The 17,500-nt window shown below is 39.9% G+C and overlaps 1 protein-coding gene and 1 long non-coding RNA gene across 3 annotated transcripts in view; one reads left to right on the top strand and one right to left on the bottom strand.

Annotated features, from left to right (window-relative positions):
• Window positions 1–17,500, bottom strand: part of LOC138038993 (transient receptor potential cation channel subfamily M member-like 2) — a 167,093-nt gene that overhangs the window by 51,700 nt on the left and 97,893 nt on the right. The window contains exons 17-19 of one of the 2 annotated variants that reach the window (XM_068885126.1): window positions 6,375–6,549; window positions 6,075–6,212; window positions 647–775 (exon numbers count right to left, since the gene is read on the bottom strand). In XM_068885126.1, the coding sequence (XP_068741227.1) occupies window positions 647–775; window positions 6,075–6,212; window positions 6,375–6,549 (442 nt within the window). The remainder of the gene's footprint in view (window positions 1–646; window positions 776–6,074; window positions 6,213–6,374; window positions 6,550–17,500) is intronic. The other variant, XM_068885127.1, reaches the window with a different exon arrangement.
• Window positions 691–9,977, top strand: LOC138038998 (uncharacterized). Its single transcript, XR_011130345.1, has 3 exons — window positions 691–803; window positions 8,806–8,899; window positions 9,737–9,977. It is a non-coding gene; the product is annotated as an uncharacterized lncRNA (long non-coding RNA).

The following is a 17,500-nucleotide window of genomic DNA, read 5'->3' as shown; positions in this document are numbered from 1 at the left end:
AAATTGAAAGCAACTTTTGAGAAACTTTTGGATTTTGGGGCAACTTTTGAGCAACTTTTAGAATTTTGGAGCAACTTTTGAGCAACTTTTTTGGAAAATTGGAGCAACTTTTTGAGAAAATTGGAGCAACTTAGGGACAGCCCTAGTCTAGAATCGTCGTGTTACAAGATGGCAGGTTATCCCGTCTTCTCAACCGTTCCCCCAATTCAATGTTGTTAGAAAACTTTTCGGACAACTTCTAGTAGTTTTGAAATCAACATTGAAGGAGGGGGGAAACGGGGATGGGTGTTCCAACAATGTGACGAGCATTGTAGTTCAAAATAAAATGACCTACAATACCGGACATATTTGGTTGGAACACTTAACGAATGGTGTAGAATCATCGCCCAGAATCATCGTGTTACAAGATCGCAGCTTATCCCGCCACCCCCTCCCCCGAGTTCAATGTTGCGAGAGAATTTTTCGGGCAACTTCTGGTAGTTGTGAAAATCAGCATTGACGGAGGGCGAAAACGGGGATGGGTGTTCCAACAAATCGGGCGAGTATTGTACGTTGACATCATTTTAACCTGAATTTAAATTCAACCTGTAAAAAATAAACAAAAATCTCTTTGGCTCCTTGATGATAGAAATCACTTTAGACTAACCTGTCTCATTTCCTCTGTACACAGGGTGAAGACAAATATGATAAGGAATACTTCACATGGCGGAGGGTTTGGAGGAAGACGAAGTAAAACGACGTAGCAGAATACCAGAAGAAATATGAAATAAACAATCTGTAATAGAAAAGAGCAAAATTGGATGGTAAGCTGTAATCACAAGGACCTTCTTTCAAGTTAGCAAGAAAATAACATTTTGAAAGATGCTATCGGCTCCCTGTGTTATCTAACTGGGTGGATGGTTCCAACCACTTATTTTCCGAATCAGTACCCATGCCTTTTTCCCCACGGAATCAATTTAGCCTCTCTCGTTCTTCTAGTTTATTCTTTCTTTTCACCTACTATGCTACCACCAATAGCAGTTTCACTATGCGATATAAAAATCCCTTTATAACCCACAACTCTTAATTCAATCTCGCAATACTCACAAGAGGAGAATGAAGAAGACCTTAAAGGGAACCTCCACTTCAACAAAAAAAAGTCAATCTAAAATATTTTCAAAGAAAGCGTTCGTATCCGAAAGAAATAAGTTTTACAATCGCCTAGTTTTGTTTTCAAATTTCGCGGGTGCCGCCATCTTGAATAATTGTGAGGTGTTACGGTTGCCCTATTGTTATTAGACAAAAGCTCTTTGTGTCAGAACAATAGGACAACCGTTACTCGCCAGAATTATTCCAAATGGCGGCGCCTGCGAAATTTGAAAGTGAAAATAGGCGATTTAAAACTCACTTTTTCTAATATAAACACTTTTTAAAAACAAATTTCGACCAAATTTGTAAACATAATTTCCTTCGATTTAAACTTATCCTGTAGTAAGACTGCAGGTTCCCTTCAAGCCCCTACAGGTCAGGTTTAAAGACATATATGGCTAGGTAAGAGCTGAAATCGGGTCATTTCGAGAACCAATCAAGAAGAAAATCAGAGTAAACGGGATCGACCCGAGTTGGTGACTAAAACATTGGAGGCCAGAGCAAATGTGAAGGAGGAGATCAAGGCCAAGCTTGACTTGTAGATGTGAACATAGAAAGAGAACTCGCGAGAAGAGTCGCAAGTATACGATAAAAGAGAGGCAGGGAAGTGAAACTCGGCCACGTGAGGAATTGGAAGCATGAGAGGGAATTTCATGCAAAGTGCGTCGAGAAAAGCCTACGGGGAACGTAGGTGAGGACCCAGCTATGTAATCGCTCAAAATCGACTCAGGATACGTGACAGACCACAAGAGAAATGACTTCCTGATATCAATACCACCATTTGATAATTAGAATAAAATTTCAGCGTGTTGATTGGCTGAGAACACGTCAATTGTTCCCAAACAGAGTGCAGAAAAGTGAAAATTTGTGCATGTTGTTGAAATTAGTGCAATGAAGGTGAAAAATTTGCATTTATATCGTTGTTAAGTAATCGCATGATTTTAAATCAGCACTTGTAATTTTTTTCAGAGAATACAAATTGTACTCGCCCAAATTTTGTTTACTCATGCTTATTTATTCCAAATTGCACTTGAAATCACTTGATTAGGTATACGTATCTCAGAGAAATGAATTTGTAAAAGATTAGGACAGTTGTCATGTACAATGTTACGCATCAAACAGAGTTTCTTAATACGAACAAATCACCTATCAGAATCCACTGGACATTTTAGAACAAATATCGGCAGAGTTATCTTCCAACTTAGCATAGAGTGATACTCCACTGTTTAATTTGTTGCTCATTCGAAGTATTTTCTTTTATTTTTTCCCTTTGCGTGGCGGGCGGAATTCAATAAATCCTGCAATCTGATTGGTTCCGGAAGTGGGCGGCATTTTCTCATCCGGCCCGCTCACGGCCGGCGGAATCCTAGCTTAAGTTGCGTGAGCTTGTGAGATGACCTTATAGGCCCAATTTCACCCTAGACGCAACGCACGCCCAGCATGATTTCGTGTATCACGAAATTACAAAAATTTGAAAATCTCAGAAAGCCTTTCAGAATCTTCTTCGTCAAAAGCCATCCGTAGATAAATCTTTTACGTCCTGATTTGGATGCGTTCTCGGCTACATTTCAGAATACCCCGCCACTTATTTGCATCTCATTGAATAAGAATAGGCTCTATTGTATTAAGTCTCGTTCTTCAAAAGATGCCGCATAGGGGAAACAATAGTGGTTAGCTGTGGCGGGGTATTCTGAAATTGCTCGCGTTCTCTACTTATCATGTCATAATTTTATCGTAGTATGTTATGTCTATATTTGTTTAAAATATATCGATTTGAACTTGAATAGTTTCGAACATGACGAATTGCCGAGGCGAAGTTTGTTCACCGCTCCACAAAGACAGCAACCTCTGCCACTCTTTTGAGCAGAAGCATCTTTGCAAAAGCATTTACTTTTGCGTCCCAGGTATCCCAACAAATCGAAACTGACAAAGTAAAAGTAAGTTTTAAATAAGTAAGGGTTGCATTTCAGCATTGAAATAATGTCACCTACATGTAGCTCGTTAGCTTCAGAATTGTTCTATTCCTTTTGATGAATAGCCGAACCGTAAAAAATCCGCTTTGGTGATTCTCTAGTGTCTAAATTAGTCGACTCCATAAAGATAATAGGGAATTTTAGCGGTTTCTCTTGTTAAAATCACCACACGACGATCAGGCTAATGGCAATGGCTAATCGGAATACACTATTCGAGATTCAAAACAATAACAAACGATCGCGTTGCGTCTAGGGTGAAAATGGGCCTTTAAATTTCCATTTTTTTGACACCGAATCCGTTTACATACAGAAGTTACTTTTTATGAGACAAGAGGTTTGGAAAAAGAATTCAAAATAAAAGTATTTCTCTATGAAACGTTCAGTTTGTAAGTCGCTTTAATACTACATTCGCTACCAAGCGAAGTGCGAGTCAACAATTAAAAAAATGATTTCAGAGAGGCAGGAAGAGAGAGAGGGTCTAAGGGTCGGTCCGTATAGCGAAAAACTGTGAGCGAGGTCTTGAAAATGCTACCCTCGCCCAGCTGACAAATAACATATATAGACTGAGCAACATTACTCAGTATTAAGCCTCAGGTACACGTTGTAACATTATTAGAGGAAGAGGTTCCAAGATTGTTATAAGAACGCTTCTAACAATGTTGGATGCGCATATAACCTTGTTGGAAACACGTCACTTTAGTCTTTGCAATACAACATTGTTGAAAGGGCGGCCTACATTAAATTCTTGTAATCAACTATAAATGAAGAGCTTGTGAATGTTATGAGGTACTGTAATGTGAATAAGCTATCTATCAACTTTAAAAAGACCAGTTATATGATAATTGCATCACCTAGGAAAAAGGTATCTATTAACGTAACAGCTTGTGATATTCAACAGAGAAGTGATATTAAGTATTTAGGAGTTTTAATGATACTTTAAAATGGGATACCCACATACAGCATGTTAATAATCGATTAGCAAAGAATCTGCGCATACTTAACAAGCTTCGCTATTATGTCTATTAGTACTCTTAGGCAACTCTATTATAACCTCATCTACCCTTATATTTCATGTGGTTTGATCAGTTGGGGAACTGTAAGCCAAAGTCGACTTCAAACTGTAAAAAGAAAAAAAAAACCAAATGTATTCGGTCCATATTTTTTGCTTCCCAAAGAGAAACTGCTTCTATTTACTATAACCTATTTCGAAATTCACACTATTGATAGTGTATTATGTATTCAATATTAGGATGGCATCCTTTATCTATAAACTTAAGCATTTCCCTGATAACACCCCAGGAGTTCTTCATAATTTAATAATACCTGCATCCAGAATTCATATCTATAACACTAGATATGCCTCAAGAGAGAACTTATACAGACCAGAGTTCAAAACCAATTATGGACTTTCAAGATTTACACCGAGAGCTTCTAGAATTTGGGAAAACATACCTTATAATATTAAAACTTTACCTTTTCCTTCATTTATTAAACAGTATAAGCGCTACCTCCTTGAAAACCAAATATAATAATGATAATTAGGAAGGAAGGGAATATGATTATTATATTCCCTTCCTTCCTGATTGTTATTATTGTTATTGTTATTGTTATTGTTATTGTTATTGTTATTATTATTATTATTATTACTTATAATTTTTTTGTGTGTTTGAACTTAATGTAATACTCCTTAGATGCAACTCATTGATGTAAATAAATAGAGGATATTACACGGTGGTGAGAAGATATGAATTTTATGTTCGAGTGGCAAGAACAATACCTCACGAGTGAGCAAAGCCAACGAGTGAGATATTGTTCTTGCCACGAGAACATAAAATTCATATCTTCGAGCCAACGTGTAATGTTCTTTTTATTATATGGAGACTACATATTGAATATTTCCGATTTTATTGTGTTTCAAAGTACCAAAGTTTTACAAATACGGCTGGGCTTTATAGCAAACAGAAAATATTCTTCTTCATGTTTTCTTCTTCGTGTTCTCGTTTTCAGTTTTTCTGTAAACTCTTTAACTTCTTCGTCGCTGATGGACGTAAACCTGCTCGCCATGCTTTTATTCTAAACAACAAACACGACGGGAGAAACCAATTCAACATAAGCAAAAGGCAGGAATCGTGACGTCATTGAACGATACAACACTCACAAAGGTGACATACGGAAAATACGCCACTCGGGTCCCGGATGAAGTGGCGTATGGAATCTACGAGTTGTTTATTTCCCAGTAAAACACTCTCCACCATATAATAATATTGTATATTTATGTAAATTTGTCAATTTCTTAATTTATTACTATTAATTTAATTTTTATCTGTACTAACTATTTTGCCAGTTCACTTCTATACATATATGTCTATATTTTTGTTTTCCTTTCATTTAATTCCTGTGGTAGTGGCCATCTCGAAAGCATTTGCTACTATGGCCACTACCCACTTTTTCATTTTTTCTCACTCAAGTATAATTAGTCTGTTTCCTTCTTTCTTTTAATTGTTATGTCAATTATTTATTTTCTGAAATAGTGCATAATAATAATAAATCTTGAATCTTGAAATCTTACACACTTCAACATTTGTCGGATAGTGGAGAAAATGTTTGATCGAAACCAAAACATTCTTCCAACAAAAAATGTTGAACAAACGTCATCAAACATGCATGGTAACATCGTCGATCCAACAAATGTTGTATAACAATGTTTGAACGTGTAGCCGGGGCTTTAAGGAGTTTAGGCATGCGACATTTTTGAGACGTTGACGGCAACCCGAAGAGAACATTTCGTGTGCCAGGACAGTGGATTTTTATACCAATCATCTCTCATAGACAAAAGATACGATGCTTAGCAATGTGAATGACAAGTTAAAAGGAAAAACAGCTCACTTCCGGTTGCATTCTGCGTCTCAAAAACCTGAATACTGTTGACAAAATTAAGTCGAGGACCTCCGTGCACACTTCATTTGTACTCACTGGCATGTGACCAGTCGCAACCAGGGTACTTGCTCGAGGAAGAAAGAGAGAGGACCCTGGGAACGAGGTTGCTACAACAACAGCACAGTCAGAACACATTAATATAGTACACGTTCTACTGCGAATTGTTTCCGTAATCTGCAAAAGGATAACAAGGAAAAAATGAATTGAAGATTTCAAGGACCACGTGAAATTTGCCTACGTTAAACATCTTTAATCAGATGGCTGGATGGATGGATTCTGAAGTGACGTTGTCGTTCCTCAAGTGCTCTGGATTGTTTAGTTAGAGGTAGCACTCACCACATTTCCCCAGAATTTGGTGATTGGTGCTCGATAAAACTCGTATAGCTTCTCTCCTATGCACAGATCACTGTTTAAATTATAAGACTCTCCGAACATTTCAAATGGTCCTATACGTTCAAACGTATTCTTGCAACTCTTCACATCATTCAAAGAATCATTGCTTTCTGAGCAGCTGCAAAAGGAAAAAAAATAAACAACAACCGTGATAAATCTGTGAATCTCGCTCGAATTCAAAGTTGCTATCATCACGATAGTGGCACAAACAAACTAGCTAAGCAAAAAGACCCCAGACATAATGAATCAACAAACATTGCCGATCGCCGAATTTTGCAAGACGTAATTGTTATGACACTCGCTTTATGTTTTAGGCTTGTTAAAGCTCTTACAATTTTAATACAATGCTGTGAAATAGCGAAAAAAATTAAGCCGAAACAATGACAATGACTCGATGATTAAAATATCCGTTTGATAGAAGACGAAATAAAAGAAGAGCAGACGTCCCATCCAATCGTCTCTAAAATTTGTAAGACCAGTCTGAATTTTCCTTTGCTTGTGTGTTAGTTTTCCTTCGTTATCCCGTTTGTCTGCGGTGGTGATGCACAGAAAACTATTTATGACTGTGTTTCAGACTTTGTAAACAAGTTATTGGAGTGAGAGCCTTTGTTACTAAAGAAAATCAAGCTGAGTGCTGGAAATTCGTTTACCGTCACGTTTTTGAATGAACCCTACTTGGATTCCGGAGGATTAACCCATCACATTTCCTTAAAAATTCATGGATTTATGGTTTGGATTGTCATCGACTGTGGACTTTGTTGAGTGACTTTTCGTGCAAGAAATCGTTGAGTAGCAATTCGAGGAGTTTCACCGCGTGAAGGTACATTTTGTCTACCCGATTTTATTATTTTTGCTGTTGTTGTCGTCATTGAAATCCGATATGGCAGACGGTGATTTGCCTCACGTTGATAACCAAACTATGCCTTTGGTATCGTATTACTATCTCTAGCCCCTCTAGTACATCTACGTCTTCTTCAGCGGCTCAACTAGCCAAGCTAAAGCCAATTCTGTCGGAAAAGACACTTGATCAGTTACGAAAGGCTAGAGCAAGGAAGCTAAAGGAAGAATTGTTGAGGTTGGACAATGAAATTGCAGCGGCTGAGGATGCTGCTGAATTAGCTAAGATTAAAGATATTTTTTTATGGTGAACAGTTATGAGGTGCTGTGCTCCTGCTGTTGACGTCGGTAATATACAAGATTTTGAAGATGATAAGCTCATTAAACTGCGTAATTCCGAAGTGATAAGCACTTATTCTACTACTCAAGTTAAAGAACAGAATGTTGTCAAGTACATACATAAAACAGTTAATGATGAGTAGTTCCTGTAATGGGAATCGGCCAGGAATGATACATCGGTTGTTAAGGTTCCTTTGTTCCTAACATAGATTCGATTGTAAGGATATTGACAAGTTTCTGCTGATCCGAGCGAATATTTTTGGTAAGGTGGCTCACAACAGTTTTTTTTTTTTCGAGAGGAAACTGGAAACGAACGCGCGAGTTTTAAAACCCCGAAATGATAAACAAAAATGGAGTCTAAACGAATTTTTTTTGTGTGTAGACTTATGACAAGGCGTCCGGTTTTGTTGAATGGTTTTTTTCACGAGAAGAGGGTCCTCGAATTGGTTTTTGACCTCCGAGGAAATGTTTTGAAAATGCTACACACCGAGTCCACGCTAAAAAGGAAAATTGTTCCTGCCGCGATTGCTGTTTGGAGAAAGTCGTACAGGCATGGTAATGCCCAAGGAGAGAACAAAGAAAAAACGAGGAAAGGAGAGGGAAACAAAGGAGTGTTCCTGGCTGGTATAGGAATTGCTGCCATGTTCGGTCAGTATTGTTCATGCCGTTGGCGACGACGAAAGCGAAAAGGAAAATCACCGCTTCAAGGGACGTTTTTCATCACGGCAGCAAACTTCTGCTTTTAACAAACTTGCCAAAGCAAACTGACTTAAAGCGTCCGCTGGACGAAAAGGCAACGATAATAGCAAAAATGTTTATCGTGCACAAATTCAGTTGCAACAATCCCCTGGGAAACCAGGCTGGTATTAACATCATAATTTCAAAGTTGCGCTCAAAACTATATCATATTCAGTAAACCAGTTTTTATGATGCGGTGGCCCGTTTTTTCCAACTGAAACTGTCGCAAAATTGAATAAAGAAAGCTGTTTCCCCTGTGGTCAGCATGGTACTCACCACAGTTGAGAATATTGATATTGTTGACACTCCGCAAAATTACTGAGAGCGGTTCTCTTGTCAGTTTCTGGGGTCATTTAGTTTATAAATCCAATTGCAAAAATCCCCAGAGAAACGAGGGCCTGGTATTTACATTAGTGATTTGAAAGTTTGAAAACAAAGGCTATTTGTTTTCATTTTATAGTAGATGGCACAAGACGAAGAAAAGTTGGGAACGAGACTAGTGGATATCAACACTTTAAAAACGTCTCTGAGTTCTTGCTCCCATTGCCAGAAGGGTAAGTTTAAGTTACCTCCATGACTGTATAGGTGTGTTACAATAACCATATATGATATTTTTAGATAGGGAAGGGTTACATTTTTGCAAACGTTGGCCGTGGAAAGTATAGTTCAAAAGAAATAACTATTGGAGAGTAACATTTTTAAGATGTTCTTTTGATCCAACATGTAAAAAATGTAATTTCTAAATCACATATCATTTCTGCCACGTACAAGGGAAATTATAACCCACGCAAGCTAGAAAAGTACCCATAATGACACCCTTTCCTATAGAGTGCTTTCACTCACGTGATCAGTAACCTTGCTTTTCCACCGAAACAAAAGAAAACGTTAACATGATGATAGAGCTCAATTCCCGGAGGATTGATTGGGTACACCAACATGGCCGCCGTGACGTCACGTGTAAACACTCTTTGGGGTGTATGAGCACGAAATAATTCAACTGTGAAACATGGATAATCATCTATATAAACTCTATGGAGAACTTTGAAATTTCCTTCAACATAAACGTTTGACATGATGATGACGTTTGTTTATTTCAATGTCTTGCAGTGCATAGCACTGAATTATACCATGTAGCTGCATAAATACATATATACATATACAAAATAAATTGATTGCACGTAAATATGGTTCCAATAGTCAATGTAGCCCCAATCTTGTGCGTAACATAACACATAACATAATTTTTTTATTTCCTGCTCACCTTTCCTATATTTAGTATTTTTCAATGTATCATGCTTTGCAACCTAACATATGCAGTGTAACTCAATTTCCCATTTTTTAAGTGCATTAACTATCAATATTCTAAAAAATATTCCCAATTTGATTTCCAGCTCCCCTGTCCTTGCAGAATATTGTCAGTGAAGAAAAAAGAGGACTGAGTACATGTAGTTTGTTTATTGTAAAGTGCAACTGTTGTGGAAAGCTGAATAATGTCAACACTTCTGGCCATCACATAACTGGAAGCCGAGGGCCAAAATCTGATGACATCAACACAAGAGCAGTATGCTGGTATTGGTCTAACCCAGTTAAACAATTTTTTATCTGTGTTGAACATTCCATCAATAAACAGTGTTCTCTACAAAAGGCGGAAAAGAGAAATTGGTAATGCAGTTGAAGTAGTTGCCAGGGGCAGTTGCCCGAGTAATTTAAACCTAGAGAGAAAAATAGCACAAGCCAACTCCAAAACGACGAGATGGTGATGATGATTTGCCTGGTATAGCAGTGTCATATGACATGGGGTGGCAAAAAAGAGGAAAAGGCCACAACTCCCTAACAGGGCAAGGGGCTGCAATGGGTGTTGCCACAGGGAAAGAATTGTCCTATGCAACTAGATGCAAAACCTGCAGGTTCTGTGATGCTGGTAAAAAGGCAGGCAAAACTGTAAAAAATCATGATTGCAGGAAAAATCATGCTGCGTCTTCAAAATCCATGGAACGAGAAGTGGCATGCCAGCTCTGGTGCAGTGCACCTGATGCAGGAGTCAAATTTTCTACTGACATTGGAGATGATGACAGCACAACTCTGGCTGATATTCATACCAAAGTGCCATATGGTGTGGAAAAATGGACAGACATCATTCATGCCAAGAGGTCTCTCACCACACGCTTATACAACCTTAAAGACCGGTTCAAAAATCCAAACTGTTCCATTTTAAGTTTAAAAGTGATCAATTACTTTTCAAAATGTTTTAGCTATGCCATATCTCAAAATGTTGGTGAGCCTGAAAACTTGAGAGCAAACCTAAAGTGCATTGTGCCACATGCATTTGGTAATCATGCAATATGTGATATTTCCTGGTGTGTATTTAAGAAAAGTCCTGCCACTTACAAACACAGTGATTTACCCAATATGAGGGTTTGCAAGGTGAACCACTGCAAAGGGCTTTAAACGAGTATACCACCGATGTCGTTATGAGCAAGCGTTCTCCTGGTGCTAACTCTCAAAGAAATGAATGTTTAAACAGTATTATTGCTTCAAAAAACCCCAAAACTCGCTTCTATGGGGGAAGTGAAAGTAACGACTTCAGAGATGCATGTGCAGTTGCTCAAAAAAATATTGGCTACAACTATGTGAGTAGAGTGCTTGAAGTTCTTAACATTGAACCTGGGCATCTTTGTCAGTTACACGGTGACACAATGAAAAAAAAGGTTAACATGGACAGAAAAAGAAAGTCAGACAAGAAATTCAAGTAAAGAAGGAGTCAGTTGCATGGTCAAAAATCAGCTCAAGCACTTCGTAAAGAAGCTAAAGAAGGAACAACATATGGGAACTCAGTAGGTTTGAACTTAGATCATAGGATACAACAGCCTGCACTAACATCACTGATTGACTTAGATCGTTTGATGAAGTATATATCAGTCAGTGAGCTAGTGAAATATGAGAAATTGGTACCACCTTACTCAAACAAACCTAATCAACTTACTCTTTCGTATGATCCTTCCAAATTCTACAAGTTTGTTGTATTTGATACAGAGACATCCTGTACCGGTAAAAATGCAGAGCTTTGTCAGTTGTCAGCTATTGATGAAACAGGAGTTAAAATTTTCTCTGAGTAAATTCTGCCATTAGGAACCGTAAGTTATGCAGCTTCACGTGTTAATAAACTATCTGTAAGAACCATCAATGGAGAGAGGAGCCTTTGCAAGGAAAATCAACCAGTTGATACCATGCATATCACTTGAGCAAGTACTTCAGAGGTTTCTGGCCTTCCTTGTCAATGTTAAACGGGGACTAAATAGGGAGGCTCTCACTATTCTGATTGAACATAATTCCTCGATATTTGACACACCAATACTTCTCCGGAAAAGCAATGCAGAATTCCATTCCAAGCTAAAAGAACTGAATGTTAATTTTGCCGACAGTCAAATTCTTGTCAAACACCTTATAAAAGAAAACCACCCAGCACTTCAGCTTTCATCAGGCAATTTTTGCCAATCAAACCAGTCTTCTCTTTATTCGCATCTCTTTCAAGAAGAATTTGAAGCGCATGATTCTGTAAACGCTCTACATAAAATTCTTTTCACGACATCACTCCAACTGAGCAAAGAAAAAGTTGTAAATTACTCCTCAATCATAAACGTTTCTCAAGCAGTCGACAGCATGTTGTACTTTGATGGACGTCAAGAAATCCTTCAGACCTTCAACGGGAAGCTGTTCAACTCCGACGGCGATAATGGAGTCATCAAACAATCTATGGCCTTGAACATTGCTGGAACTCATCATCATCATCGTATTTCCCACTGGGCACATGTCTGGCCTTGGGGCACTCCTGGTGGGGTTAGATTTACATCCACCGGTCGCATCAGATCTGTTTTTGTCATCATACTTTGTCTTGCGTCCTTGTATCAAACAATAATTGTTTCTGCATCGCCCTGTTCCCTAGTCTACAGATGTGTCCCAGATATTTGATATGGTGACGTTGGCAAAAGGTGTGGATGGGGAGTGTGTTAGTTATCTCCCTCAATTATCGTTTGAGATCCTGTACCTCCAGTCTACCTCTTCATCAGTTGTTGTTTGCCTTTCCTTGTTTGTGGGTGTATTTATGGGTTGGTACCACCCTTCACCATTTTCCACAAAAAAACCATTCCAAATCACTTTGATTGTATTGAGCTCCTTCTCTGTTAGTGAACATGCTTGGATGCTGTAAAGGAGCCGGGAACGCACACACGTCAGAAATCTAACTCGGGTCGACAGCTTGATTTTTTGGTAAGCCGCTCCAGTCCTTGCATATAGGAAACGACATGATTTCTTTTCGTCGTTAGTAATAGTGTACCCAAGATACTTAAAAGTTCGTACGTTCTTGATTATGTTATCACCAATGGTAATCAGACTTTCTTGGCTCTTTATTTCCTCATCTAAATTAAAAGTCACCTACATTGGAGCCCAACTGGGCTCTCGTATTCTGACCTTTGTGAATTATATATGAAGTTCGGTAAAAAAGTCTTGCTGGACATCTTAAGCATGGCCTCCCTCACAGTCCCATTCGAAGCGATCTCGTGTTACGCAAACAAAACGAATTCTAGGTGCCCGATTGCTTATCTCTTTTAGAGGGAAATCCCTCGTGAAGAATGAATAAGCCACCAACCTCATGAGATAGCGTGTTATCACCGCAATCGTGGAACAATTCCTACAGAAGAATGAATACCGTCTTGCCTTTGTCTCTAAGTTACTGCTAAGTTGTGAGGATGAATTGGAAAATGAAACGAGACTTACCTGTAAGTTGAAGTTTGATTGAGATTCTATCACATGACATCAGAAGGTGAGAGATCACATGAGATAGCACAGCGCTTGCGCAAGTCATAACTAAAAGAAAGCCACGCACAGGGTGCATCTAAAATAGTAGGCAGGCTGGAAAAGCCAAGTGTAAGAAGAGACCGGCAACCAAGAGAGGGTGGGTGTGATAGTGGAGGGCATGTGATCTCTCGCCTTCTGATGTCATGTGATAGAATCTCAATCAAACTTCATCTTACAGGTAAGTCTCGTTTAATTTTCCAATTCTATCACATGACCAGAAGGCAGAGGATACCATGAGACTTTAAAGCGTAGATGCACCCATACGACATGCACTCGAACAAGAGGAATGAAATCCACACAAAAGTAAGAGGGTGAGCATAAACAAGGATAACCATGTTTGTCATATATTGTCTAACAGTAACAATATGAGCAACGTAGCACATGCACTATTCCAAAAAACATATCAAAGCTTTCACTGGTGAAGGATAGCGGAAGCAAGGCTGTTTCCTTGAATAACCGGTTTGTTGTAATATTTACAGAAGGTCTCGGCAGACTTCCAGCCTGCCTTTGTCATGATCTCATGGACAGGGACGTGCTTTTCATTAGCTTTGGAAACAGATGCTGACCTAGTGCTATGAGCCGTGAACACCTTTGTATCAATACCACAAAATCTAAGAGTGTCCTTAGTCCACCTAGAGACCGTGTCCCTAGATACAGGTTTATGGGGCCTAACATAACTAATAAACAGTTTTGTTTCGTTATTGCGCAAAGCCTTGGTCTTGTTGATGTATGCTTTCAGACAAGTAAAAGGGCAAATTGTACTGTCTGGCTCAAAGGCAGCAGTGTCAATCCTCGTATGTGGGTTTCTGGGGGTACTGGTCTTGACATGCTCAGCGACGTCAAAGGAATAATTATCCTCCTCCATGGTAAGATGCTGTAGATCTAGGTAGTGTATCAATTGCCCTCGTTGACTCAAAACTAATAGAATTAGCATAAGGACCTTGTGCGTTAAATCCTTTAAAGACAATTTTTCATTGGGGTATAAAGAAGATAAATGTTTTAAAACCACTGAAACATCCCAGTTTTTGTAATATTTAGGTTTGGGTCTACGCGATTCGAAGACCCCTTTCATAAACCGTGTAACAATATGGTTGCTACCAAAGCTTCCCTCCCTGTCTATCGTAACAATGGTAGATGAGGCAGAGCAAGCAATATTAAGGGTTGAGTAGCTAAGCCCTTGATTAAATAGCCCCAAGATAAATTGAAGGGCGTCGCTTAGTGGTGGTGAATAACAATTAATTTTTCGTTCACGACAAAATGCCATCCATTTTTTAACGTATGTGGCATACTGCTTTTTAGTGCCTTTCCTCCAAGGATGCCATGAGAATGTCGGTAACCTCCTCTGGAAAATGGACAGGACATACCATCAGATGAAGATTCCTGTGTAGTGGATGTGGGCCACTGCGGGAGGGGTGGTGTAGAAGATTTGGTTGTGGAAGCAGGATCCAGGGCTGGTCGCACAAATGTCGTAGGAGGACTGGAAACCACGTTTGAGTTGGCCAAAGCGGGGCGATTAGTACACACTGTGCTCGGTCTTGACTGATCTTCTGAAGGCATCTTGGAAGAAGGCTAAAGGGTGGAAAAGCATAAAATTTGTGCCCATTCCAATTCATAGTAAATGCGTCTATGTGTACACTGTTAGGTCTGCTTGCCACGAGCAGTAACTACTGATCTGATCAAGTCGAAATCGAGGCCGGGGTGGCGCAACAGGATCCTGTCAAACGAGTCTTTGTTGAACATCCACTTGTGATTATCTGAGACCACGCGTGATTTCTCATCAGCCTCAGTGTTCAGTCGATCAGGTATGTGCACAGCTGAGGGCCAAATATTTCGTAATATGCACCATTCCCAAATTTGAACAGCTAGCTGGTTTGGATTTTGAGCCCCCCATATTGTTGATATAAGCGAGGGCTGTGGTATTGTTGATCTGAATTTGGATGTGGCAGTTGTTCATATGGCTACAAAAACACTTAAACGCAAAAAAGGCTGCAAGTAATTCCAATATGTTTATATGGTATTCAGTGTACGAAGGGGTCTATCTCCCCCGTCTTCTGAATGCCAAAAACAGCTCCCCACCCCAATGTTGATGCGTCTGACTGATTTGAAGTGCTGGGGTGGTCGCGTAGGATATCTCGTTTGAGAGTTACGGCATTATCACGCCACCACTGAATTTCTATTTGAGCGGGAGGGGATAATTGCATTTTCCCCCCGTAATCGCCCTTGTTTGCTATGAGTGCGAGATATTTATCCCGCTCTAGGTGGCGGTAGTAAAATGGTCCATACTGAGCACCAGGAAAGTTGGACACCAGAATACCAATAACCTCTGCGACCTGTCTAATTGTGGGCATTTATGTTTTTAAGAGCGTAGAGCAGACAGACAGAAACCGTTGAACTTTTTCCCCTGTAAGCGTAACTTGCATAGCAATAGAATCCAGTACAAACCCTAAGAAAGTTAATTTCTGAGAGGGTATGAAAACCGATTGGTCTGGATGGATATGAAACCCTAATTTGGTAAACAGCATGATGGTGTCGATGACATTTTTATGACATTCCGCGTAGGTGTCGCCTTGTAGATAAGAATCGTCAATATACCCTGAATTGAGATGTCCCATGCTCCGGAGGGTGGTATACACAGGTTTCAATAGTTTAGTAAATATGCACGGGGCACTAGCTAAGCCATTAGGTAAACAGGTATATTTGTAGAAAACACCGTCAAAACAGAACTTTAAGTATTTCTGGTGAGATGGGTGGATAGGAACGGTATAATACGCGTCCTTAAGTCCACCGAAGCCGTAAAACAACCTGGTCTCATCATGTTTACAGCAGCCTCTAGAGTATCCATTTTAAAACGATGGTAAGCTATAATTTCGTTACACGCTTTGAGATTAAGAATGGTACGGTGCGTGCCATCTTTTTTCGGTCATAACAATATTGTGGAAATAAATTCCCCCGTTTCCTGTGCCGCCGGAATAATGACCCCTTAAGCGAGAAGTTTGTCAATTTCAGCGTTGACAATTGAATGTTGACTACTGTTAAAGATACCAGGTCTGCCATAATGTTGCATGGGTGCAACACTGTTTTTAAATTCAAGTTTAACTCCAGTAACAATCTGAAGAATAGTAGGGTCAGTTGTGATCGCTTCTCACTGCGGCAAAAAATGCTTGAGCTCTCTGGCTTGGAAACTAGCTTGTGATTTTACCAAGCTATATACAATGTCAATAGACAAAGATGTCATGTTTGCATTACATACCTCAGACACATTCATTGGCGCTGGCTGGTTTCGCGGTCCTTTTTCTTTCTCGGCGGCTTTGAGAAGCGACTTTTGCCTAAAAAATCAGAGGATTTTCCTCTAGGGTAAGGCTGGAATCTTCGCTGGCTCTAGCCATATGTTGAGCGCCCAGCGTAATTATCGCCACGGGAATTCCCGGAATGTTGAGGGCGAACCCTTTTCGTCAACTTATTGGCCTCTGTGATATCCTTCGCGAGTTTTGACAAATCTCCGAACAGGTACTCTGAGGTACCATCAACAGTGGACAGGTTGCATAAAGTGGCCTAGTCTTTATGCATCTCTTTCTTCATGGCCAGGCGTCGGGAGTGATTCACCTCGTGGTTGTATTTAAGGTGCCATTGCAACAGCATCTGTCAACAAGGTGATCAGTTCTTTTTCTTAGCTGTATTTTCCCAGCGCCAAATCAGCGGCTTTTGTCATGGCTGTAATGGCGTCGATAAGAGTGTTTTGTCCCTTCTGCGATCGTACATCTTGAGCCTTCATGGTAGTCGAAAGCTGGCTCCAGATTGAGGGGTTCACTTTCGAGGTTCGTAAACCCTTGACATTCTCTGGACGAGGATATTTGTCCAGTTTAACCTTGAGCTTCTCGTCCCCCACCTTTTCTGACAAAAGATTATTAAAAATAGCCGCCAGACCTTCGTGAAGGGGCGGAGAAGTCTTCTCGCTTACTGTTAAGTCCTGCGCGAGTTCCTTCCCCCTGGCATAGCCTCGTTATAAGCACCTTTGCTCGCAGAGGTGAGGAGCGCGGATAAATCCGCATCCATGTCCGCAGATTTGGCGGGCCTGTCATTAGAGGTGGCTTCACCGTCCTCATCGGAGTCGTCGTACCCGTTCAGGAGCACTGAGCTTACATTCTCGTTCAAGTTCGTCAGCTGGTTCAGAACTGGAGCCATGGCAGCTTTGAACATATCCGCGAAAGCGTTTGCTGAAGGTATCTTATGGGCGCCTCTGTTCATTGACGTTTCAGGAGCGCGCTCGTCAGTTGTGTGGTCTTTGTGATCGGACATAATCA

Source organism: Montipora capricornis, chromosome 2 (assembly GCF_036669925.1).
Source record: "Montipora capricornis isolate CH-2021 chromosome 2, ASM3666992v2, whole genome shotgun sequence".
NCBI lineage: Eukaryota > Metazoa > Cnidaria > Anthozoa > Scleractinia > Acroporidae > Montipora > Montipora capricornis.
Note: the sequence above shows the minus strand (reverse complement) of the source record. Positions and strands in the feature narration are given on the sequence as shown.